The following is a 26,715-nucleotide window of genomic DNA, read 5'->3' as shown; positions in this document are numbered from 1 at the left end:
CAAAAATTTAAAATTTTGTTTAGCAAAGGACACAAGAGAGTGAAAATACAATATACAGAATGGGAGAAAATATTTGCAAATCATATATCTGATAAGAATATAGTATCAGAAAAAAAAAAGAATATAGTACCAGAATATAACAAAGAGCTGTTACAAATAGAAAAGACAAACAACCAATTAAAAATTGGGCAAAGGACTTGAAGACATTTCTTCAAAGAAGATATAAAAATGGTCAACAAGCACAGGAAAAGATGTTCAATGTCATTAGTCAATAGGGAAATGAAAATCAAAACCAGAATTAGATACTCATTAACATCTACTAGGTTGGCCATAACTTTGTTTAAAAAAAGAGGGACGCCTGGGTGGCGCAGTCGGTTAAGCGTCCGACTTCAGCCAGGTCACGATCTCGCGGTCCGTGAGTTCGAGCCCCGCGTCAGGCTCTGGGCTGATGGCTCAGAGCCTGGAGCCTGTTTCCGATTCTGTGTCTCCCTCTCTCTCTGCCCCTCCTCCGTTCATGCTCTGTCTCTCTCTGTCCCAAAAATAAATAAATGTTGAAAAAAAAATTAAAAAAAAAAAAAAGAGAAGAAAAATTACAAGTGCTAGTAGCCTGTGGAGAAATTGAAACCCTTATACATTGTTGGTGGGGATGCAAAACGATAGTCACTTTGGAAAGCAGTTTGGCAATTCTTCAAAATGTTAAACAGAATGACCATATGATCCAACAAATTCAATGTGATCTTGGATTAGTTCCCAGACAAGAAAAAAAAAATTGTCTATTGACCTAAAGAGCACTAAAAGGACTTGGTAGAATTTGCATAAAATCTGAGATTAGATAATATTGTATCAATCTTAATTTCCTGATCTTGATCATTACACTGTAATTATGAAAGACAATATCCTTGTTTTTAGGAAGTACACACTGAAATATTTAGTAGTAAAATGGCATCATGTGGGCAATTTACTCTCAAAGGGTTTAGAAAAACAATAATGTGTGTGTTCATGTGTAAGTACACATATATGGAGAGAGATTAAAGCAAATGTAGTAAAATGTTAACATTTGTGGAATCTGGGTAACAAGTAGATGAAAATTTTTTGTACTATTTTTGTAACTTTTCTCTAAGTGTGACATTATTTTGCAATAGTTTTTAAAAAAAAAAACTTTCAGAAGTCCCTTTAGAATATCCCTTTGACAAACGGAGGGTTGATGGGGGGTGGGAGGGAGGAGAGGGTGGGTGATGGGTATTGAGGAGGGCACCTTTTGGGATGAGCACTGGGTGTTGTATGGAAACCAATTTGACAATAAATTTCATATATTAAAAAAAAAAAAGAATATACCTTTGGATAAAGTCTAGTGGCCCACTTAAAAATCTACCATTTTTTTTGGCTTTCTCTCTCACCCTTTTACTCCCATTATCTGCCCTGCTGATCTTAGAATTGGAATTGATTTGTGATGAGACTGGAGAAACCACCACCTGATTGTTACATGGATGGCCCTGATGATACTCCTTTCACGGAGGCACTGGTGAGGAGGCCTGACATCTTTGAAAAGATAGATGGTCGTTGCCCTTTATGGGTTGAGATTGACAGTTGAAGATGCTGCTGCAACAGATCTCCCTAGTATCAACCAGAAATAAAAGAATCCCCACTCACTAAAGCTACAGGCATTTCCTGTTCCCAGCACTTTCCCAAGCCTTGCTAAAGCCTGCAGGTAAACACACTCCACACAGGGAGCACCTGTGGAATACCTGACTCTGGTGACCAGAGGGGCTAATCTGGTGGCCAAAAGGGCTTATGTTCCTGGGCACCACAGGATTGTAAAAACTAGAAAAACATGTCAGGGCAAGGTACTATACCAAGAGCATTACGTAGAAAACTGACCAAAACACAACCCCTGACTGCCTGCAGATAAGCCCTATTTACTTGTTCTGTAGCTTTAACCTGATGGACAGGCTTTAGGTTTGTCAGATATCTACAGACCACAGAGGCACTACCTGGGAATGTAGGCAGGGAATCACCGTCTTTGCACCCTCCCTTGACTTCACCACAGCTTACTGGTACTTCCCAGAAAGGAGTTTATACACTCATCTGAAGTCCTGATTTTTATGACTCTTACCCAAGAGAACCCTCCAGATCGCCTGACCTAGAGGTCAGCAGGGTCTACAATTGTGTGCCAAAGGACTATATATATTTACATATGTTAAAAGCTGCTGCCTAAGGATCTGGCTTCCAATCAGCCTGAACCCAGGTGCTGACTGAGATCACAGGTCTTAGCACACCATCAACAACTGAAACCCCTCAAGAATAAATCAGTCTACTTAGGCAATCACAAAGATTCCAAAGACAAATAAGATTAGGGCAAGGTTGAACAACAAGTTTCACCTCCTATCTCCTTCAAAGTAAGATACCTCCTTCAAGGCTGGGAGAGGTAGCTAGTTTGCATTATACTCAGAAACAAGCATGAAGAGTCAAGGAAAAAGAGGAAACCGTAAAAGTATGTTCCAAATAAAAGAACAAGACAAAACCTCAGGAAAAGACCTTAATGAGATGCAAACAAGTAATCTACCTGCTAGAGTTCAAAGTAATAGGCATAAAGATGCTCACCAAACTCAGGAGAAGAATGGATGAATACAGTGAGAACTTCAACAAAGAGGTAGAAAATAAAAGAAAGAACTAAAACAGAAGTCACAGAGCTGAAGAACATAACTGAACCGAAAAATACACTATAGGGATTCAACAGCAGGCTAGATGATGCAGAAAAATGGATCAGTCACCAAGAAGACAAGGCAATGGAACTCACTCAAACAGAGCCACAAAAAGAAAATGGAAATTTAAAAAGAGAAGATAGATTAGGAGACTTACAGAACAACATCAAACAGAATAACATTAGTAGTGTAGGAGTCCCAAAAGGAGAAGAGAGAAAAGGACAGAAAACTCCAAAGAGATCCACATCCAGACACATCATAATTAAAACGTCAAAAGTTAAATAAAAAGTCTTAAATGCACCAAGAGAAAAAAAAATTATGTACAAGGGAACCCCTTAAGACTACTGGCTGATTTTTCAGCAGAAACTATGCAGGCCAGAAGGGAGTGGCATGATATATTCAAAGTGCTGAAGAAAAGAGAACTTCCAACCAAGAATATTCTACCCAGTAAATCTATCATTCAGAATTGGAGAGATAAAGATTTTTCCATGCAAGCAAAAGCTAAAGGAGCTCATCATCACTAAACCAACTTTACAAGAAATATTAAAGGGATATCTTTAGGCAGAAAAGAAAACACACTAATAACAAGAAAATATAAAAATAAAAATCTCACTGGTGAAGGCAAATATATAGTAAAAGCAGGAAACAAACCACTTACAAAGCTAGGATTAAGGTTAAAAGATAAACGTAGCAAACATAACTATAATAACTAGTTAACAAATACACTAAATAAAAAGATATAAAATATGACAAAGAAAACATAAAACATGGGGGAGGGAGGCACCTGGGTAGCTTAGTCAGTTAAGCATCTGACTCTTGATTTCTGCTCAGGTCATAATTTCTCAGTTTGTGAGATCGAGCTTCACATCAGGCTCCATGCTGACAGCATGGAGCCTGCTTGGGATCCTCTCTCTCTCCCTCTCTCTCTCTGCCCCTTCCCTGCTCTTGCTCTCTCTCTTTCTCAAAACAAATAAACCTTAAAAAATTTTTCTTAATAAAAACAACATAAAACATGGTAGGGGACTAAAAATGTAGAGGCTTTAGAATATGTAAAAATTTAAGTTGCTATTGCTACAGCATATTTTAAGTGAATTATTATATGTGAACCACATGGTAAGCATAAAGGAAAAACCTAGTATAGATACACAAAAGATAATGAAAGGAAAAAACTAATAACACTAAAGAAAGTCATTAAAGCACAGAGAAAAAGAGTGAAAGAAGAAAAAAGGAACAAACAGGAAATACAAAACCAGCTGGAAAGCAATTAACAAAATGGCAATTAGTACATACCTATCAATAATTACTTTAAATGTTGGGAATGCAGGCTGGTGCAGCCACTCTGGAAAACAGTATGGAGGTTCCTCAAAAAACTAAAAATAGAACTACCCGACGACCCAGCAATTGCACTACTAGGCATTTATCCATGGGATACAGGGGTGCTGTTTCAAAAGGACACATGCACCCCCATGTTTATAGCAGTACTATCAACAATAGCCAAAGTATGGAAAGAGACCAAATGTCCATCAATGGATGAATGGATAAAGAAGATGTGGTATATATATATATATATACCATGGAGTATTACTCAGCAATCAAAAAGAATGAAATCTTGCCATCTGCAACCACGTGGATGGAACTAGAGGGTATTAGGCTAAGTGAAATTAGTCAGAGAAAGACAAAAATCACATGACTTCACTCATATGAGGACTTTAAGAGACAAAACAGATGAACATAAGGGAAGGGAAGCAAAAATAATATAAAAACAGGGAGGGAGACAAAACAAAAGAGACTCGTAAATATGGAGAATAAACTGAAGGTTACAGGAGGGGTTGTGGGAGGAGGGATGGGGTAAATGGGTAAGGGGCACTAAGGAATCTATTCCTGAAATCATTGTTGCACTATATGCTAACTAATTTGGATGTAAATTTAAAAAATAAATAAATAAAACAAGTTAAAATTTAAAAAATTACTTTGGGGCACCTGGATGGCTCAGTCGGTTGAGCAACCGACTTCAGCTCAGGTCATGATCTCATGGTTTGTGAGTTCGAGCCCTGAGTCGGGCTCTGTGCTGACAGCTCAGAGCCTGGAGCCTGCTTCTGATTCTGTGTCTTCCTTCCTTTCTGCCCCTCCCCCACTCATGCTCTGTCTCTGTCTTAGAAATAAATAAACATTAAAAATAAAATAAAATAAAATAAATATAAAAAAATTACTTTAAATGTAAATTCTCTAATCAAAAGACACAGAGAAGCTGAGTGGACTTAAAAAAAACAAGACTCATCTATATACTGCTTAAAAGAAACTCTGCAGAAGTAAGGACACACCTAGACTGAAAGGGAAGAGATTAAATAAATATTCCATGTAATAAAAATGAAGAGACAGTTGGTGTAACTATACTTATACCAGAAAAAACAGACTTTACAACAAAGACTATAAAAGACAAAGGGCATTACCTGTTGAAAAAGCAGTCAACCCAACCCAGGATGTAAAAATTATATTTGTGCACCCAACATAAGAGCACCTACATATAAAACAAATATTAGCAGATCTAAAGGAAGAAATTGTCTGCATCAATAATTGTAGTGTGCTTTAACACCCTACTTACATCAATGGATAGATCATCCAGATAGAACATCAATAAGGAAACATTGGCCTAAACCACACATTAGACCAGATGGACTTAATAGCTAAATACAGAATATTTAATCCCAAAGCAGCAGAATACTCATGCTTCTCAAGTGCACATGAAACATTCTCCAGGATAGATCACATGTTAGGCCACAAAACAAGTCTCAATAGGTTTAATAAGACTGAAATCCTATCAAGCATCTTTTCTGATCACAATGGCATGAAACTAAAAAAAAATTACAAGCAGAAAACTAAAAAAAAAAAATCACAAATATGTAGAAATTAAACAACATTCTACTGAACAATCAATGGGTCAACAAAAAAAATCAAAGAGGAAATCAGAAAATACCTTGAGACAAATGAAAATGTAACTATAACAATTCACAATCCATGGGATGCAGCAAAAAATGTTCTAATAGGGAAGTTCATAATGATACAAGCTTACCTCAAGAAACAAGGAAAATCTCAAATAAACTAACTTTACATCTCAAAGAACTAGGAAAGAATAAATAAAGCCCAAAGTTAGTAGAAAGAAAAAAATAAGAAAGATCACAGCATAAATAAATGAAATAGAAACTAAAAATAAAATTTAAAAATCAATGAAACTAAGAGTTGGTTCTTTGAAAGGATAAACAAATTTGACAAACCTTTAGCTAGACTTACCAAAAAGAGAAGGCTCAAGTTAGTAAAACTAGCAAGAGAGGTTATAACTGGTACTAGAGAAATACAAAGGATCATAAGAGACCTCTATGGACAATTATTTGCCAATGAACTGGACACCATAGAAGACATGGATACATTCTTAGAAACAGATAATCTTCCAAGACAGAATCAAGGAAGAAATAGAAAATTGGGATAGACAAATTACCAGTAAGGAGGTTGAATCAGTAATCAAAAACCTCTCAACAAACAAAAGCTCAGGACCAGATGCTTCACCAGTGAATTCTACAAAACATTCAAAGATTCGATACCTATCCTCAAACTTTTCCAAAAACGCTTAAGTGGAGGGAATGCTTCTAAACTCATTTTACAAAGCTCTAATACCAAAACCAGGTAAGAATGCCACAAAAAAGAAAATTACAGGCCAATATCCCTGATGAATATAGACACAAAAATTCTCAATTAAATATTAGCAAACTAAATTCAACAATACATTAAAAGGATCATACACTATAATCACTGACCTTATGGAACCCTGCCTTAGACTGTTGTAACAGGATACCATAATATGGGTAACTTAAACAACAAATATTTCCTACAGTTCTGAAGGCTGGGGAGTCCAAAATCAAGGTGCTCATGGATTCGGTGTCTGGTGAGAAGGCCCTTTTCAAGTTTGTACCTTCTTGCTATAATCCTAACATGGTGAAAAAAGTGATCATCTCTCCTGTATCTCTTCTTATAAGGGCACTAATCCCATTCATGAGGGCTCCACCTGCACAATCTAATTACCTCCCAAAGGTCCCACCTCCAAATACCATCACACTGGGGATTAGGGTTTCAACATATGAATTTTGCCAGGGGTGTCACATTCAGTCCCTACCAAATCCTCATTGTAGAAAGAACCAACTGAAAGCCTCTGAATATGCTTTCCCTGGCTAAAATAGTAAATGAGAAGCAATTTAAGCAAGAACTGCAGACATTAATGCCATCTTTAAAGATTTTAAGGATGTGGGCAGAGTCTCTATATCCCCACTGAATTCACCTCTCTGGGCCTGGCAAAATTTAAATGGAAAGAGTTCTAGAGAAAAATGGATGGTGATGGTTACACAACAGTGTGAATGTACTTAATGCCACTGAATTGTACACATAAAACCTGTAAAAATAATGAATTTCATGCTATGTATTTTTTATTACACATAAAAAACAAACTAGATGGATTGTGGCAGAAAGAATGAACTATCTCAATTGCAGCTATTCTGGATGCTGTATCCTTGTTTTTTCTTTTTTTTTTAAGACAGCTTTATTGAGATAGAATTATTATAAAGTTCACTATTTTATACTGTACAATTCCGTGTCTTTAGTATATTGACAAAGTTGTCACTGATCACCACTATCTAGTTCCAACACATTTTCATCACTTTGAAAAGAAACCCCATATCCTGGCAGCCACTAATCTACTTTGTTTCTCTCCATTTGCCTGTTCTAGACATGTCATATAAATGGAATTACAATATAGGGTCTTTTGTGACCATCTTCTTTCATGTTTTTCCAAGTTTATTCATGTTGTACTGTGTATCACTATTTCATTAATTATGGCTGAGTAATATTCTGTGTGGAAATATAATTTGTTATCCATCCATTGATAGACATTTATGTAATTTCTACTTTTTTAGTTATTATAATAATGAAGCTATGAACATTCATGTATAAATTTTTGTGTGGACATGTTTTCACTTCTCTTGGATATATACCTAGAAGTAAAATTACTGGGTCATAAGGTAACACTGCTTAACTTTTTGAGGAATTGCCAAACTGTTCCACAGCAACTGAAGTTTTACATTCCCATCAGCAATGGATCAGTGTTTCAATTTCTCCATATCCTTGCTAACACTTATTATTTTTCCATCTTTTTTGTTTGTATGTCAAGTGGGTATCTTATTGTGACCTTCTTTTAAATAGCTGCAATATCTTTATTAGAAAAAAAAATTAACTCATTCTCTGCCGCTTGGTATGTAAATGCTAAACTGACAATGCCATCATTCTCAGGAATATCAAAAGCAGTTCAATTTAAGTTGATGCTACATATATGAGCTTATCATTCCTTGGATATAACAGGATCATATATTCTTGCTCATTGTCATATGACTTGACTCTGTACCCTGTATGAAGTCTGTGTCCCTGCCCTTGACTCTGGGGTTGACCATGTGATGTCCTTGCTATAAACCAAAAGAATATGACAAGGCTTGACATTTGCCACAACTGAGCAGAAGCTTACAATTCCAAGTTTCCTCTGTCTCTCAGTCCTATATTGTCATATCCCAGAAAGGGGATGCTCCTTGAGCCTGGGTTCCATGATGAGAAAACTCATGCAAAAGAATCTATCTGTAGTCAAGCAAAGCTAAACCTATCACATGGTAAATACTTGGTAGATGAATTAAAATTTTCATGTGCATTTTTAAGTTAGCAAGAACACCATGGGGAGGGGAAGGAAAAAAAAAAGTTAGAGAGGGAGGGAGCCAAACCATAAGTGACTCTTAAAAACAGAATAAACTGAGGGTTGATGGGGGGTGGGAGGGAGGGGAAAGTGGGTGATAGTATTGAGGAGGGCACCTCTTGGGATGAGCACTGGGTGCTGTATGGAAACCAATTTGACAATAAATTTCATATTAAAAAATAAATACATAAAAAATAAAATAAAATTATCATGTGTATTTTTATGTGCATAGAGGAAAAACAGTCACAAAAATTCACACTAAACTGTTGGAGGGACAGATTAAATCAGTATATGCATCAATAATTTTCACTTTTCATTTTGTTCATTTCTGTATCGTTTGAATTTTTAATGAACATGTACTATTTTTGTAATTTTTTCTTCACTCTTTTTTAAAAAAATTACCTATGCTGGCCTCCATTCAACATAGGTAGCTTAGATTAAGTTATAATAAATTTACTTTTAAAGAAAAAGAAACCAACAATAAAAGAGTTGCTTTAAATAAAGCATTTTGTACGTGTGATTACATTGATAGCTCTCATTGAAAATACAAGCTTAAGATTAGAATAAAAATTATTAGTTCTTAGTGATTTCAAAAAATTATTTACATAAATAATAGATTCATAACAAATTAATTCCACCTTTACCACCATTATTAATGTAAATTTGCTTAGGTTAAACAGATCCTGTGTCATATCTGCCATCTTATATAACACTATCTTCTCTAAAACCCCACCTTGCTCTGGGCTACCCCAATTCTCAATTTATTCCTCAATTCTGCCTGGGGCTGAAAGACTGCTCAAGTATATTAAACCAGGCTAATTGTAGGCTACTTGAGGGACATTCTGCCTAAGGTAGTTAACTTGATCCACTTCATCTATAAACAGTGCTATAAACATCATTTTCAGCTATTTTAAAAATATAAAGGATCTTCCCATGATTCTGTATATGCTGCATTCCCAGAAAAATTAACCTCAACTAGGAAACAAAATACTCCCTAAGACATTCATTTTAGTTTTTAAAAAAATTACTAGGGTCACCTGGGTAGCTCAGTTGGTTAAGTGTCTAACTCTTGGTTTTGGTTCAGGTCATGATCTCACAGTTAGTGAGTTTGAGCCCTATGTCAGGCTCTGTGCTGACAGCGCAGAGCCTGCTTGGGATTCTCTCTCTCTCTCTCTCTCTCTCTCTCTCTCTGTCCCTCCCCCACTCACACACACCATGCATGCTCTTTCTCTCTCTCAAAATAAATAAATATACTTAAGACAATACTAATCTGTCTTGGTTAAAAGACATAAGATGGCAAATAAAAGTAAACACTAAAATCGACAATGTTTGTTTTAAAATCATGGCCTATGATTTATGTTTAAAATATATTTGAGAAGTTCTTACTACATTATTTATAGTCAGTGTATAATTTCAATAGAACTAAACAATTGCAGTTCAACTCCATGTAGTATTAACTTTTCTTCTCTTCTGATTCTTGTGTCAATTTCAACTTTTTTTTAAATTCCATCTTATCTCGGTAGTACTGTTCAAATATTGGTTGATAAATATACATTCCTCCAGCAATTCCAAGGATGGTAGCAAAAAGCAGTTGTGGAAGAGTCAATCTCCCAAACATTTTTCAACAAATGTATTCAGTGCTTCTGCCACACAGTGGTTTTGAAAAATTATAGTCCACATCCAGGAAAGATCTTCAGATCTGTGTACAAAAAAAATGGGAAGCAAAGCAATAACTTAGCACAGCATCCTTGAAAAGATTCTATCCAGAGTGAATAGTATTTTCATCATAATATGTACATATCACTTGATTTAACTAAAGCACGAATAGAAATATATAGGGAGTATGGCAAATGAGGGTTGGGGATGGTGTGAGACAAAGCTAAATCCTATTACAGCATATTCTCCATAGTTTTAAATGGATAATTTTTAAAATGGCAAAAAGTGAGGGGGCGGAGAGAGACATACTGTTTACACCTTCACATACTACATGAAGCTAACTACTGTAACAAACAGCTCCCAGAAGTTGAAAGTGACTGTCAATCCAATCTGAAGTAGAAGAAAGAGAATTGTTACTTTTCATTATTGCCCCCCCCTTAAACTATTTTATGGGTTTTGGCAGTATGTGTGATTAAAAACAATTTTTAAAAACAGGCTAAAAGATTTTGTGAGTTCCCTTTGATGCTTTAGAAGGTACAAGTAGACATCAAACAAATAATTTCCATCCACTTTTGATAAAAATATAAAGGAGATCTGGCTGGGTTTACTTTTAAAAGCTGAGGAGTTAAAACTCCACTATTTCTCAGAAAGTTATACTTGAGAACACTTTAGTGTCTGGAGAAAACATGTTTGTGAAAGAAGAAAGCAAAGTAAAAAAGATTTTCATGTTTTCTCATAGCAATCTTTCACCGTCACCTAGACCAGCCCCCGAGGTTACAAAAATAAGTGGCAAAACCGGTACTAGAAACCAGGTTGTCCTTAACATCGCTAAAATGGAGACGAAATCTAAATAAACGACAGCTTACGAAGCATCCTATGGTTAATCGCCTGCTGAATGTAACAGAAAAAAAAAAAAAAAAAGCAAGTCAGCTGTTTGTAACATAAACCATACCAAATAGGGAGATTCCCTCTTTTGCCGCTAGCTTGCTAAGTGACCCTACCCAAGTCATTTAACCTTTCCTAACCTCATTTCCCACATCTGTACATCAGCTTAAATCATCCTACCCTACCCACTTGGTTCGACAGTTACTGAGCGACCACCCAAATAGTGAAATGTCACGCAAACAAGTTTACTATTATCTTTACCACCAAAACGTCCCGAACGCGTGGCCGTGGCTTCGCTGACCCCGCCTCCTGCCTGCCCCAGCGCAAGGGAGCTCCGGATCCTTCCAGCAGCTTCCGGAAGAGAAACCTGGGCTCAGAGACCTAGAAGCCAAGTCCGGGCAGCAATCTCACGAGAAGGAGAAGCCAAAGGAAAAACGCAGGCGAGCTCACGACAAAGCTTACCCACGCCAGACAAACGTGCAATATTCCGAAGCATTCGCAGGCCCGCGCGAGGAGGCTGCCTTTTCCCAGGTATCTCCGCGCCTGCGAGCTACGGCTGCTGCAGTGGCCAAACTTAATGAGCGGAAGAGCAACGCGCGTTACTTCAGGATCCTTCTTCCGAGGGACTGAGGTGTCAGGGGATCCTCAGTAGATATAGAAATAGGTGCAGGATGGAGCAAGTAGGTGGCAACGGCCGACTCTTTTTCCGCGGTCTGCAGAACCGCTCCCACGAGAAGATGAAGCTGCGAAAGAGAAAGTCAACTTTGTACCTCAGCCCCCCGAATAGCTCCGAGCGCAGCGGAGGTGAGTGATGAGGTGCGGGCGCGGAACTCCGAGGCAGTGGCGGGAAGCCGCGGACCCTGAGCTAGGGCTCCATCTGCTGGGTAGGGTTGCCAAGAAATCGTGCGATCGAGACCGGATTCTCGATCCCTGCCTCTTGCAGGGTGCTTTTCTGCATCAGTTAATTCTGCCGCCGCCGGCCGTGTGGAGTGAATTTAATGACGTTGCCACCCCCATTTTAGAAAGGGGGTACCCAGTCCGGGAGTTACCTGAGGTTTCGTAGCCGCGGGGGGGTTGATTCCTGGATGGGGTGGGACCAGGTCTGACTCCTAACCCATTTATTTTTCCCACCGCCCCCTCTGTCTTCTCTTTGGTATGTCGTGATGATGTTGACAGGAGAAAAATCACCCCAGCAAGTGGGTTTTTGATATGTCGGAGCGGGGTTTTAATATAAAGATGGACTTCTCATTCATTCAGTAAATATTTGAGCGCATTATATACACCAAGCACGGTATAAGTGGCTGAAAAGAATGCCGCGTTTCTCTTCTGGAAACCTGAGACCAAGAAAGGGGAGAATCATTTTGCTAAATGAAGAAGGAGGGTTGTGACGCGGGGAAAGGGAGAGGCAGCTGGACAAATAGTTGAACTTTTAGGGATTCAAGATCACCTGTCCAAGGGCCAGTTCTGTGTACTGTTTATTCTCCCCAGTCCACAGAGTAAAAGGGTTTTTTCACAAGGTATGCTTTCAGCAGATATATTTCAGTCGGGAGGTTTCTTTAAGTGTTTCTAAAAGATGAAAGTTGAGATGGGGCATGTATGTTGTGTTGAATGTACCAATTGTCTGGAAAATGTTTAAATGTGATTCCTGGAGAAGAAAGAAGGAGAGTGGCAGGAACCTAGAATGATAGCAAAAGACTCAAAATGGATTAGAGTGCAAACACAAATGCTCAGGAGGCCAGACAGGCACGTCTAAATAAGTTAAAGCACCTTATATTTCAGAACCAGCCAGTTGAGCTCTGCGTCAGTTCTTAGTTTTGAAATGCTACAATATAGATTTTAATATAAAATAGGATTTTAAAATGTTGGCAACTAGATTCACATTAAAAAACAACAAACAAACCCCAAAAAAACTCTGTATTCAGCCTGCAGACTGTCCACTTGTGGTAAAGAGCAGGGCTTTGGATGCAGCAGATAGACCTGTGTTGAGTCCTGTTTAGTCATTTACAACCTTTTTGACTTTGGACAAGACAGTGTAATGTCTTAGTCTCAATTTCCTAGGTAAAATGGGACCAATATCTACCCTTTAGCATAGTTTGGAGGGAGGATTAAACGAGGTAAGGCGTGTGAAGGAATGAACTCAGCACCTTGCATAAACATCAATAAAGGCTATTTAAAAACATACAAAGGACCATTTGATATGCCACTGTTTGACATATACAGAAGAGTTGCTCCTTAGTACTTTGTTAGCTGGTTTCTTTCATTAGCTACCCATATAGGATATTACCTCATTAGCCTCAGGCTTCATTTAGTTAACCCAGTCTCTTTTTCAGTATTTATCTTACTATTCTCTTTATACAGTTAGTTCCAAGAAAGATGAAAGGAGTGGCAATTACCCAATGGTGAGACTCTGGCCCTTGTATAACTTTCAGCCCAGTTCTGTTTTGACGGGAGAGGCCAGAGTGTAGAGAGGCCAGAGTTCTCTACGGTGACTTAACAGAATCTAAGCAAGGGGCCAACCAGAGCATTAGTTCTGCAAGTGGAACTTGCCTGACTTTTATGCCACAATTACCTGTTTTGTTTTGTTTTTCAGATCTTCTTGGTGAAAACATTTATCTGGTCTTGTTTACTATAGCATTACGAATATGTAACTGTTTTTTAGTCCAGACAAGTTTTGTTCCAGATGAATATTGGCAGTCTCTTGAAGTTGCACATCACATGGTTTTCAAATATCCTTTGTAGTTTCCTTCCTATATTATGAATGTATATTCATCTTAGAAATTGTGTTAGCTTCTATTATGTATTTTTAGTCGATTTTCCATATATTCTCTAAGTAATTTTAACTTATCAAAGTATACCATTATTTTACACTAATATTTCTTCTATATCTTTCTTTGATGTTAATATACTTGACTCAGCCTTTAACTAGCATGTATTCCCTTAGTGCTCAGTACTGTGGAGGATGTAGATGAAGTAAAAAAGGACATTCCCATCTTGAAGAAGTTATGAGTTTAATTGGTCGATTCTATTTTTAGTTTGAAAAACCAGTATAAAATGGTGTTTTTAAGCTTCTTTGTCAAAAAAAGAGTTTTATGCATAGAAATGAAAATAGGTTTTGTTTCAGTGCTATTTAACATTAGTCCTTAATATTACTAATTATGGTTATTTGACCTGGGAATGGACAGAACGATTGAGGGGTTACACTTATCCCTTAATCTTTGCAAGCATTTACAAGATTCTACACCTTTTGGGGAAAGATAGTGTTCAGCTGCTGGTAAGTTTAAATAAAAGTAATGAGAATAGTTATTAAAAGTAGACTTACTCCATCCTTTTAAAAAGGCTAACAATCTATATTAACTAATTGATAGTAATTAAAAGTAGATTTATTCTACCCTTTTTAAAAGGCTAATGTATTTTAACCAAATGATAGTGGTATCAGAATATTTGTTTTTAGAAAGATACTGCTAAACTCTGACCATATCTAGGAAGCCCACAGTTCCAAAGATGTACTGTGATGTGTAACTCTTCATTACATGCTAAAACACAAAACTGAGCATGGAAGTGTCCTCCTTCAAGGAATCGTGTTAAGATATGCAGACTTTGAGAATGACTACATTGTATATTCATTATTTGGACTTTAGAAGTATTCTTCCTTCATGAAAGAATCACATGACAGCTATGTTGTAGCTAGTTTTTGTTTTTTTAATTTGCCAGCAGAAGACCATGTTATAGGAGCTTATGAAGACTAAATACATATAAACCTACCCAGGATTTAGTGTTGAAATTAAAACCTAGGGAAAATTAATTTCACAAGAATTTAATGATATACACAATCATTGTGCTATGTATGTAGTAATTAGGCAGCAGTAGTAAGTTAGATTGTAATTACCAGATCATGAATTTCTGGGGTCATTTGCCAAGAGAGGGTACAAAAGAAGAACTAATGGTGCCAAAGATTCTCTAAACTCATTTTCCTTTAAGCTGTCATCAGGTTAGACTCAGAAGTTTGGGACTTCCCCATTCTCTGTTAGGGAAGTGGCCCAGAATTCCAAAGGTAATCCAAATCCTGAGGGGTTTTTGGAGCCTGGAAAGAAAGACACATGGAAGGATCATGGCGAAGGAGAATTTACAGCAGTTGCAGAGTTTCTTCCATTGATACATGCAGAAGTTAGGAGCTGTGAATTCTCTTCTCCTGTCAGGGCTTCTAGATTGTGTAGGATAACTATAAAGTCTGGAAACACAGGCATATATATATTAAGGATATCTTATATGCCAAGAAGTAGGTTATATTATGAATGAAGGATTCTTCAAGATAGAAAACTTCCTATTCCTTCAGAACCAATCCACTTTCCTCAACGTGTAGCTGACCCACCTGGCCATTTTGTGATTTAAAGTAAGCCTCCTATAGTCCCCATCCCCACCCTGCTGTGTTCCCCAAAACCTCTGCCCTATCTGGAACTTGACCAGGTGGAGAAACATTAAGATGCTATCACTTGGTCACTCATACTGTCATAATTGATTATTTTAAACACAGATTACATAATTTTGAAACTAGAAGTGGTCAGAGAAGTAAGGTAAATAGACCAAAGTCACAGCATGTCAAAAGCAGAGCTAGGAGAGCCAGGGTTGCTCAGTTGAGCGTCCAACTTTGGCACAAGTCACGATCTTGTGGTTTGTGGGTTCGAGCCCCGTGTCAGGCTCTGTGCTGACAGCTCAGAGCCTGGAGCCTGCTTCAGATTCTGTGTCTTGCTCTCTCTGCCCCTCTCCTGCTCATGCTCTCTCTCTCTCTCTCTCAAAAATAAACATTAAAAAAAATTTTTTTTAAAGCAGAGCTAAAACTAAATCCTAGGTCTACTTATTCACAGCCTAATGCTCTTACCAGATAGCTTCTCTCCAAACTGCATAAAGTGTGTATACAGAATGGCTTAGAATTGCGCTAATATGGTAGCCACTAGCCACATGTGTCTATTAAACATTTGAAATGTGGCTAATCCAAATTGAGAAGTGCTGTTAGTGTAAAATACATACTGGATATCAAAAAATAAGTATAAAATAAAAATGTAAAATATTTCTGCAATTTTTTATTTTGACGAAATGATAATATTTTAGATATATTGGGTTAAAATAACTAAAATTAATTTTACCTGTTTGGGATTTTTTTTTTTTTTTTACTTTTTAATTTGGCAACTATACACTTTTAAATTATGTGGCTCATGTTATATATAGTTCTGCTGGACAGCACTGGCTTAGCACATGTGAGAGGAAAGGGATATAGAAGGGAGACCTGAACAGGTTACCACACTGGGGGCTTTCAATAGTCAGAAGATGCACAAGGGCATTTGGCCTCTGGAGTTTAATGGAGGAATCAGGAATTTAAAGAACAGGAGAATGGTAAGCTACCAACACAGCATCATACTCAAGGTTTACCCCTTGCATGTTCCTTCATACGCCCCAGCCCACTACTTTTTATTTTCAAGGGCCATATGCAACTATTATTTAATTCTTCTCAGGTCCTTACTATAACCTAGAAAATTATGGTATCTTAAAAGTCTGGAGAGGGGGTTCTCTGTGCTGACAGCGTAGAGTCTGCCTGGGATTCTCTCTCTTCCTCTCTCTCTCTGCCCCTCCTCTGCTCTGTCTCTCAAAATAAGTAAACTTAAAAAAAGAAGAAAAATAAAATGTCTAAAAAAAAAGTCTGGAGAGACTTCTAATAACTGAGAGTTTACATCTCCATTTATTTTTGTGTTGTACTAAAAATCAACCTTCTTTTAAATTCAAGATTCCTACATGACAGCCATTCAAAAAGTTTTATTTATCCAGGATAAACGTCTCCAGTTTTAAGTATCATAATCAGATAATGTGCTTTAGACATCCTGTAATTTGTTAATATCTGTCTTAAAATGTAGGTCTCCAAACTGAATACATTATTAAAACCTAGAGTAGGGGTACCTGGGTGGCTCAGTCAGTTGAGCATCTGACTTCGACTCAGGTCATGATCTCACAGTTCGTGAGTTTGAGCCCCACGTCAGGCTCTGTGCTGACAGCTCACAGCCTGGAGCCTGCTTCAGATTCTGTGTCTCCCTCTTTCTCTGCCCCTCACCCACTCACTCTGTGTGTCTCTCTCAAAAATAAACATTAAAAATTTTTTTGAAAAAAAATAGAAAGAAAGCTAGTGTAACTACTTCAGAATACAGTGTAACCATTAACTCCATAAATACTATACTTCTGTCAATGCACAAGGATTCTTTCAGTTTTAGTGACTTCCTCATATTGTTGGCTTATATTATTTGTAGCCAAATTGGCTTTTCACATGAACTACTTTCAGGCCTGAAAGATAAGACATAAGCATATAGATCTTTATGCAGAGTAAACAAGGTATGTACATAGATGTCTTTTGCTGTATTTTACAGGACACAGTTTAAGTGAAATTATGAAGTACAGCATACCTTTAAGACTTAAACATTAATTTACAGATTTTTTAATTTACAGATTATTGACAAAGAAAGGAACATAAAGTATTAGAAGCCACTGATACCTGATAGTAAAGCCACTCTAACTATAAAGTTAATAAAGACTGATCTAAAAGAAATACAAATTTACATATATTTTTAGAAACACATCTTTTGAACAAACTAAGTTTAAAAAACCTGTTTTTAGGGGCGCCTGGGTGGCTCAGTCGGTTGAGTGTCCAACTTCGGCTCAGGTCATGATCTCATGGTCTGTGAGTTCAAGCCCCACATCAGGTTCTGTGCTGACAGCTCAGAGCCTGGAGCCTGTTTCAGATTCCGTGTCTCCCTCTCTCTCTCTGCCCCTCCCCTGTTCATGCTCTGTCTCTCTCTGTCTCAAAAATAAATAAAACATTAAAAAAATTTTTTTAAAAACCTGTTTTTACATTTATTTATTTTTCAGAGGCAGAGCATGCGTGGGGGAGGGGCAGAGAGAGAAGGAGACACAGAATCTGAAGCAGGTTCCAGGCTCTGAGCAAGAGTTCAGCACAGAGCCTGACACAGGGCTTGAACCCATGAACCGTGAGATCATGACCTAAGCTGAAGTTGGACACTTAACCGACTGAGCCACCCAGGCACCCTTGAACAAACTAAGTTTAAATTGTGTTCTATCAGTGTGTTATTTTGTTAATAATAACTGACATTGTTTTAAAACTCTCAAAGATGTCAATGTGTAGTATTAGAATTACTAACTGTAATTAAGTTATAGTACATTTATTCTTTAGTTTTACTCTTAAATTTACTTTTTTTTTTAAGTGTTCATTTATTATGAGAGAGAGAGAGCGTGTGAGCAATGGAGGGCCAGAGAGAGAATCCCAAGCAGCCTCTGGCTGTCAGCACGGAGCCTGATCCAGGGCTCCATCTCACGAACAGGGAGATCATAACCTGATCTGAAATCAAGAGTTAGATGCTTAACCCACTGAGCCACCCAGGCTCCCCTTAAATTACTTTTTAATGTCATCTGATTACTATGTTTCTATAACTGTGGAATACTTGTCCTTTTATGAAAAAAAAAAAGTAATTTTATCATCTTTATTGCAGGATGGGGAAGTAATGTAACTTAGTAGTTAAGAGCACAGGCTTTAGAATCAGGCAGACTTGGGTTTGAATTCTGGTTTCCACACTAACTAGCTGTGCAGCCTTGAGAAAATTATTTAACCTCTCTGTACTTCAGTTTCCTCACTTATAAAGTAGTACCTATCTCACAGGGATTATTAGCAGGACTGAATGAGCTGATATATATAAAGTACTTAGTATGATACCTAGCACACATTACTGTATATAGTTCATAAAAATTTAACAAAAACCACTAAATGTCCTTGTAAAATAGAACCTAAACACAATGAAATGTTTTGCTGGCTATCTAAATTAAAAGTAGTAGTGTTGGAATATATAAATTACAGAGCAAGAATGAGAATGATAAAACTACCTTGCGCATTTCCCTGAAAAATTAATGTAATTTTTGTAAAAAAAAAAAACAAAACTATTTTTGCAGAAGAATACTATATTGTCTATTTTTGTACTAAGAATGGCCTTTAATTGATAGTTGGATCAGTTTGTTGATTTCTTATGATAATTCAACATGGACCATTAAGATGTTTTTAATATCTTTTTTTTTTTTTAACTGTTGAAGATTTGGATTCCTAGACTTGCCCAAGCACTTCTGTCTGCTGTAGCAGACATCAGGCTTTACTCATTAATGAAGCAACTAGAAAATCAGCAAATGGCAAAATGGGTGGTAAGTCCTAAACACTTTAGAAACTATATGTCACTTACTTCATTCCTACAGGCATGAAACACATGGAAAAATATCAATTCTCAAAACAGCTTCAAAAGATAATTTGTACAACTTTTTCGAGGTACTTCCATAATGAAGAATAACAAAATGCAAGTTGTGCATGCCATATATTTCCTTCTGATTGCACCTTGGGTGACAGAAGCCACTGATGCCCTCAAAATCTGTGAGAGGCTGAACCCTAGGAACAGCCTGTTTAAGGACCTTCACTCATCAAACCTGTCAGAGTCCTTGCCTCACCTTCCATAAAATTCAGTAGGAATTGCTAGGAGCACCTGGGTGGCTTGGTTGGTTGAACGTCCAACTTCGGCTCAGGTCATGATCTCGCAGTTTGTGGGTTTGAGCCCAGTCTTGGGCTCTGTGCTGACAGCTCAGAGCCTGGAGCCTGCTTCAGATTCTGTGTCTCCCTCTCTCTCTCCCCCTCCCCTGCATGCTCTCTCTCTCAAAAATAAATAAACATTAAAAAAAAAACTCTTAAAAAAAGAAAACTCAGTAGGAATTGCCTACCTCACAGATCACATCCACTGTTTACAGGCTTTGTTCACTACCTCTAGCTACCTGAGACTAAGCCTAAGAAGTACGTTTTCACTGAAGCATTCCTTCACCTCTAGCCAGAATGTTTGAAATAGACTCTGTAAGGGAGAGAATGTAGTGTAGAAAACTGTCTTTGGTCAGACTTTTTATTTCACAGTAGGGAGATTCCTGATCTCACACTCAATCTTGAATTCAGCCATTCAGTGGTTCCCATTGAAACCATATTCTGAAGAGTGATTGGATTCTTTAATATTGTGGTTAACCTCACTTGGCTCTTTCCTAAATTAAATAAACTTATATGAGCCAGCTTAGAAATCTTACTACCTTTTTAATCCTGTCTACTAGAAAATGTGTTCCAAGTGACCAATTAATCAACACATTTCTGGAATATAATTTATTAAATATTTATTAATAAATATCAATAATTTAGTAATCATTAATAAGACATCTGCTAGTAGGGTGTTTGTTTGCCTTAAAAAGACAGATTGGAGTAGTGATTGACTCCTTCCTAATTTGATTCAAGGATAAAATCAGTCTCTATATACTGTACATTGCTGAAGGCTCAACCTAAAATGGCAAAAGCATAATGCCTTTGAAATCCTTACTCCAGAGTAGCAGTGCTAGATTCTTCTAGTTTAGGAAAAGTCTTTAAATCCACAAACAATTAGAACATTTTTTAAAGGCTACATTTCAAGAGACAGGAAGCTAGTACTGCATGTTTAACATCCTTGCACCAGCTGACAAGCTTCTTGGAAGACATTTGCTTTGTAGACTTGACGGTTCTGTTTGCATGTTCTCCCAAAAACTGGTTTATTATTTTAGTCAATTTCCAAATTAAAATTTAACGATACATCCTGATAGTCATGTTTTTATTCTCTCCTGTGCTGTCTTAATTTTTCATCAAAATATAAGGCAACATTCCCAACCAAAATCAATAAAAAACCGTCAAAATACTTGTCAGTAATAAAAGGCAATTTTCAGGAATACTGACTGGAATAATCTACTTATGAACTTCAGTCTTCTATAAACTCTATCATCAATCTGTTTTATGCCTTCTCTTAGTGGGAAGTGAGACTTCAATCAAATGCAATGCCATAAGAATTTACCTGAAAATACAAACTTAACTTTAACGTATATATATGTGGAATCGTCATAGACCTGTGTGTAATGTAACTTCTTAGAAACAATGTTTGGGCATGTCTGTTTTCAATATCATTTACCTTTTGATGTGATTTTTGCAATATGTTGACTTGCTGTTTTCCATAGAAGGTAATACCGAGCTTTTCCACTTCCCATTCAATATATGTTTGCTTATAATTGTTCTTAGTTTTTTTGCCAGTTATGCTCTTGGTTCACGTGGTATTGCTGTACCAGAACTCTTACAAACACCATGGAAACTGTTCTCACTATAATTGCTCTTTTCTACTATCCTTTGGAAGGGTCAAAGTCTATGAACAGGTGAGATATATTACTGTTAATAATCATGTACGAAACTTGAAAAATCTTAAATATCAACATATGTAATGTCTGGTGACTCCCTAATGTTCAAGTTTATTAAAACCACACATTTTCAGTTGATATATTTATTATAGTAGGAAACAGATATATGCAAACTAGGTAATGAAGGGCAGTTTAATAAAAGGACTATGTACAAATGTTTAGTCAGTGTTTAGAAAAGTCAATAAGGAGATAATCAGAGTACCCCCGGGCTAGTCACAGGAGGAGATTTCTGTTACTCCTCTCCTTGGTCCCCAAGGAGAGGAAATTGTTACAGGAATCCATACAGAACTGTAACTTTCAGAGAGGACCCCAATAGGAGACAGGCACAGCCAGCCTTTAGCCATAGCAAGGAGAAAGCTGGGCGGGGGGGGGGGGGGGGGGGGGGGTGGTTAAAATACTCTGACTCAACTCTTCTGCCCTCCAGTTAACCAAAGCCAACCAGAAGCCAGAAAGCAAGTGGGCTCATTGATGTAGTCCACACAGGTCAGCATCCCTCCACACAGAATAAGTTTAGAGTAAAGGAAAAGAGATATGGAAGGGCAGACAAAAAAATTTATGGATCCAGATTAGATCCAATATGGCAGCATAAGAAGATCCTGAACTCACCTCCTCCCTCAAACATACCAACTCTACAGGAACATATGGATTATTGCCTCCCAAAAAAGATCTAAAAATGAGATGAACTGCTGTCCACAACAAAGGGTAAAGATAGGTAAAAAAGGCAGAGACACAGTCTCACGACCCCCTCCCCCCACACACACACAGTATGGCAGCACCCAATAGGGAGGGTTCTCACCAGCTAGGTATTTGTTACAGAAGAGCAAGGGATTGGTGCTCCACATCAGGCACTCCAGGCCCTGGGATCTGTACCAGAGAAACAAGCGCCCAGTACATCTGGCTTGGAAAATCGACAAGGTTGATGTCCGGGGTCCCCAAGTGCTATCGGAAACTGAGATTCCCCACTTGGAAGGCTCACATGTAGGCTTGCTTACCATTTAGACCCAGTGGAAAAACAGTAGTTTGAGAAGTATCCAATAGTGACCCACAGCAGGAGGGATATCACAGGTGTAGAGGTCTTCTCTGTGGAGAAAGGGGATCAACTCCACATCAGGAACACCCCCTTCTTGGGGATCTGCATCAGGAATATGGGTCCCTATGATGTCTGCTTTTGAAATCAGTAGAGTTTAACTCCAGAAGACCCGAGGCCCATAGGAAATCTAGACTCTGCTGTTTAAGGACCTACAGACAGTATCACTTGATCCAAGAACCAGCAAAGAGGCAGCAGTTTGAAAATCACCTGAGCCAGACATAAGATTTACTGACAAATTTTAGGGTGTGTACTGGAGAGGCTGGGCACTTTCTTCAGGAACAGAAGTGCCAGTAGACACCATTTTTCTTGTCCACCTTCAGCCCAGCTAGCCCAACACTGGCAAGCAATAATTTAGTACTTTCCATTTACCTCGCTAGCATAGCTCATCATTCTCCTGCAGACCTGCCCCACCCAAGCCACCCACCCTGGCAGGTGCCGCTCCAAAGCATCTCCCACCCAGGGGGCAGCCTCTGTTGGGACTGGTACCCCTTCACAGTGACTCCAGCCCTGGGATGGGGGTAGACAGCCCTGCCCACCAGCATACCACACTAGTTGTGGCTGGGTTTCGGAGCCAGCCACACTGAGGCCTAAGGCCATCCATCAGCATGTCCACAGCAGCCACAGCCAGGCCTCTCAGCCAGCTGTGCCAGGGGCTAGGCTGCCCACCAGCATGCCCACAGCATTTGTGACCTCACAAGAGGTCATACAGCACATACAGAGGATACCCCTAGAATGCCTGGTTCTGGTGACCAGGGAGAATTGTACTTCTAGGCCCACGGGATACTACCTTTAGCACAGGACACATAGCTAATCTACCTAAAACCAAGAAACAAACACGGAGAGATAAAACAAGATAGAGGAATATATTGTAAATGAGAATAAGACAAAACCTCAGTTAAAAAAAAAAAACAAAACCTAAACTAAATGGAGACAAGCAATCTACCTGATAAAGAATTCAAAGTAATAGTCATAAAAATGCTTACTGAACGTAGAAGAGTGGATGAACTCAGTGAAAACTTAAGGAGATAGAAAAAAAAAAAATATATATATATATATATATACACCAATCAGTTCTTTACAATACAATAGCTGAAATGAAATATATACTAGAAGGAATCAACAGCAAATTAGAGGATGCAGAAGAGCAATCTAGAAGGGTAGTGGAAATCATCCAAACAGAAGAACTAAAGGAAAAGGAATTTTTTTAAATGAGGAAAGGTTAAAGGACACTAGGACAACATCAAGCAGACAAACATTTGCATTGTATGGATCCCAAAAGAAGAGAGAGAGGGGTAGAAAATTTATTTGAAGAGAAAATAGCTGAAAACTATTTTTCAGGGGAAGGAAACTAATATCCAGGTCCAGGAAGCACAGGGAGCCACAAAGAAGATGAACCTAAAGAGGTCCAAAACAAGACACATAATAAGGAAGATGCCGAAAAATAAAGTTAGAGAATATTAAAAAACAGCAAGAGAAGAGCAACTACTTACATACAACAAAACACCCATACAACTACTAGCTGATTTTTTACCAAAACTTTGCAAGCCAGAGAGACTGGCATGATATATTCAAAGAGCTGAAATGAAAAAACCTATAATCAAGAATGTGCTACCCACTAAGAATTAAAGAGAGATTAAAAGTTTTCCAGACAGAAGTTTAAAGTTCATTACCACTATACCAGTGTTACAAGAAATGTGGAAGGAAATCCTTTAAGCAGAAAAGTGCATAACTAGCAGTAAAAAAATTATGAAAGAAAAATTTCACTGCAAAAGCAAAATACAGTAAAAGTAGTAGATCAATCACTTAAAGCTAGTATAAAAATTCAAAGACAATAATTATTTTTTATTGTCTTTTTACTTAAAAGTAAAAAGACAAAATTAGTGAAATCAACCACATCTATAATAATTAGTTAAGGGATACAAAAATAAAAATATGTAAAATATGATCTCAAATACATAATCATGCAGAGAATAATGTACTGTGCTTTTAGAATGTGTTCAAATATAAGCAACTGTCAATTTAAACTGTTGTATACATAGTGTTATACATGAACCTCATGGCACTAATAAAAATCAATAACAGATACACAAAAAAATAGGAATCCAAGCAAAGCACTATGAAAGTCATCAAATCACAAGAGTAAAGAAACAGAGCTACAAAAACAAACAATAAACAGTTAACAAAATGACAATAAGTACATATCTATTAATAATTATATTAAATGTAAAGGAAATAAATGCTCCAACCAAAAGATATAAAGTGACTGGATGGATTAAAAAAAAAAAAAGACCAGTCTATGTGCTGCATAGAAGAGACTCAATTCAGACCAAAAATATGTACTGAAAGTGATGAATGCAGATATTCCATGCAAATGAAAGTGAAGAAAAAAGTGGTGGTAATGTTTAGACAAAAATAGACTTTAACACGAAGACTATAATAAGAGACAAAGAAGCACATTACATAAGGACAAAGGGATCACTCCAACAAGAGGATATAACAATTGTAAATATGAATCCAACATAGCAGGACCTAAATATATAAAGCAAATATTAACAGACCTAAAAGGAGAAATACAGTAGTAGGAAGACATTTTAATGCCCCACTTACAACAATGAATAGATCGTCCAGACAGAAAACAGTAGCTCTACTGACACATTAAATCAGATGGGCTTAACAGACATAGAATAGTTCATCTTCAAACACCAGAATACGTTTGTGTTTTTTTTAAGTGCACATGGAATATCCTCCACAATAGATCACATATTAGGCTAAAAATAAGTCTCAACAAAGTTAGGAAGACTGAAATCTTACCAAGCATCTTTCCTGATCACAACAGTATAACACTAGAAATCAATTACAGTTTTTTAAAAAATGGGGAAAAAAACCGTGAAGGTCAAAAACATGCTACTAAACAAGCAATAGGTCAACAAAGAAATCAAAGAGGGAATCAAAAAATACTGAGACAAATAAAAATGGAAACACAACATTGCAAAATCCTTAGAATGCAACAGAAGCAGTTCTAGGAAGGAAGTTTATAGCAAAACAGGCCTACTTCAAGAAATAAGAAAAATCTCAAACAATCTAACCTTGTACCTAAATGAAGTAGAAAAAACAAAGAAAACCCAAGGTTAGAAGAAGAAAACAATAAAAAATCACAATGGAAATAAATAAAAAAAAAGAAAATATCTGTGAAACTAACAACTGATTCTTTAAAAGGGGGTGCCTGGGTGGCTCAGTTGGTGAAGCATCTGACTCTTGATTTCAGCTCAGGTCATATCTCATAGTTCGTGAGTTCGAGCCCCACATCAGACTCCACGCTGACAGTGTGGAACCTGCTTGGAATTCTCTCTCTCCTTTCTCTCTGCCCCTGCCATGTGTGCATGCTCCCCCTCTCGAAAACAAATAAACTTAAAACAATTATAAAAAAATAAATAAAAAATAAAAAGATAAGATAAATAATGTTGATAAACCTTTAGCCAGACTCATCAAGAAAAAAAAGGACTTAAATCAGAAATGAAACAGAAGTTACAGTCAACACCATAGAAATATAAAGGATTATAAAAGTACTACAAAAAATTATATGCCAACAAATTTGACAACCTAGAAGAAATGGATAAATTTGGAAACATGTATTCTTTCAAGACTGAATTAGAAAGAAATAGAAAATCTGAACAGACTGATTTCTATAAATGAAATTGAATCAGCAATCAAAAAACTCCTAACCACTAAAAGTCCAGGATCAGATGGCTTTACAAACAAATTCTATAAAACTTTTACAGAAAAGTTAGTACTTATCCTCAAACTGTTCCCAAAAATTGAAGACAAAGGAACACTTCTAAGTTCATTCATTGTGAGGCCAGCATTACCCTGATAACAAAATTAGACAAAGACACTAAAAAAAGAGAAGAAGAATATTATGAGCCAATATTCCTAATGAATATAGATGCAAAAATCCTCAACAAAATATTAGCAAACTGAATTCAACAATACATTAAAAGTTATCATTTACCACAGTCAAGTGGAATTTATACCAGAGTTGCAAGGATCAATATAAGCAAATCAACATGATATATATACCACATTGACAAAATGAAGGTTTAAAAGCATTTGACAAGGGGCATCTAGTGGCTTAGTCAGTTAAGCATCTGTCTCTTAGTTTCAGCTCAGGTAATGATCCCACGGTTTCATGGGTTTGAGTCCTGCATCAGACTCTATGCTGGCAGCACAGAGCCTGCTTGGGACTCCCTCTCTCTCCCCCCCTCTCTCTCTGC

General features: G+C 37.3%; 3 protein-coding genes across 5 annotated transcripts in view; 1 reads left to right on the top strand and 2 right to left on the bottom strand.

The window, feature by feature from the left end:
• The window catches only part of RAB27A (RAB27A, member RAS oncogene family), an 87,826-nt gene extending 76,270 nt beyond the window's left edge, over nt 1–11,556 (bottom strand). The window contains exon 1 of the mRNA XM_053223993.1: nt 11,485–11,556. The gene's annotated coding sequence lies outside the window, so the exon portion shown is untranslated. The remainder of the gene's footprint in view (nt 1–11,484) is intronic.
• On the bottom strand, nt 9,810–11,616 carry PIGBOS1 (PIGB opposite strand 1). Of its 2 annotated transcripts, none has more exons than XM_015087460.3 (2): nt 11,485–11,616; nt 9,810–10,180 (listed from the first exon to the last, which is right to left on the bottom strand). In XM_015087460.3, the coding sequence occupies exon 2, from the start codon at nt 10,097–10,099 to the stop codon at nt 9,935–9,937; it is 165 nt and encodes a 54-aa protein (XP_014942946.1). In that variant the 5' UTR covers nt 10,100–10,180; nt 11,485–11,616; the 3' UTR covers nt 9,810–9,934. The 2 variants fall into 2 exon arrangements, with proteins under 2 accessions (XP_014942946.1, XP_014942939.1); XM_015087453.3 differs by lacking the exon at nt 11,485–11,616 and adding an exon at nt 11,284–11,423.
• A 75-nt stretch (nt 11,617–11,691) lies between these two features.
• The window catches only part of PIGB (phosphatidylinositol glycan anchor biosynthesis class B), a 39,616-nt gene continuing 24,592 nt past the window's right edge, over nt 11,692–26,715 (top strand). The window contains exons 1-5 of one of the 2 annotated variants that reach the window (XM_027067295.2): nt 11,692–11,826; nt 13,613–13,748; nt 14,176–14,293; nt 19,159–19,263; nt 21,182–21,312. In XM_027067295.2, coding sequence (XP_026923096.2) covers nt 11,694–11,826; nt 13,613–13,748; nt 14,176–14,293; nt 19,159–19,263; nt 21,182–21,312 — 623 coding nt within the window. In that variant the 5' untranslated portion in view covers nt 11,692–11,693. The remainder of the gene's footprint in view (nt 11,827–13,612; nt 13,749–14,175; nt 14,294–19,158; nt 19,264–21,181; nt 21,313–26,715) is intronic. The other variant, XM_027067296.2, reaches the window with a different exon arrangement.

Source organism: Acinonyx jubatus, chromosome B3 (genome assembly GCF_027475565.1).
Source record: "Acinonyx jubatus isolate Ajub_Pintada_27869175 chromosome B3, VMU_Ajub_asm_v1.0, whole genome shotgun sequence".
Taxonomy (NCBI): domain Eukaryota; kingdom Metazoa; phylum Chordata; class Mammalia; order Carnivora; family Felidae; genus Acinonyx; species Acinonyx jubatus.
The sequence above is the reverse complement of the archived record's forward strand: the minus strand, read 5'-3'. Positions and strand labels throughout refer to the sequence as shown.

What these genes read in the sequence shown, in the direction of transcription:
- PIGBOS1 (XM_015087460.3), bottom strand. Translation starts at nt 10,099, where the DNA reads ATGTTTGGGAGATTGACTCTTCCACAACTGCTTTTTGCTACCATCCTT.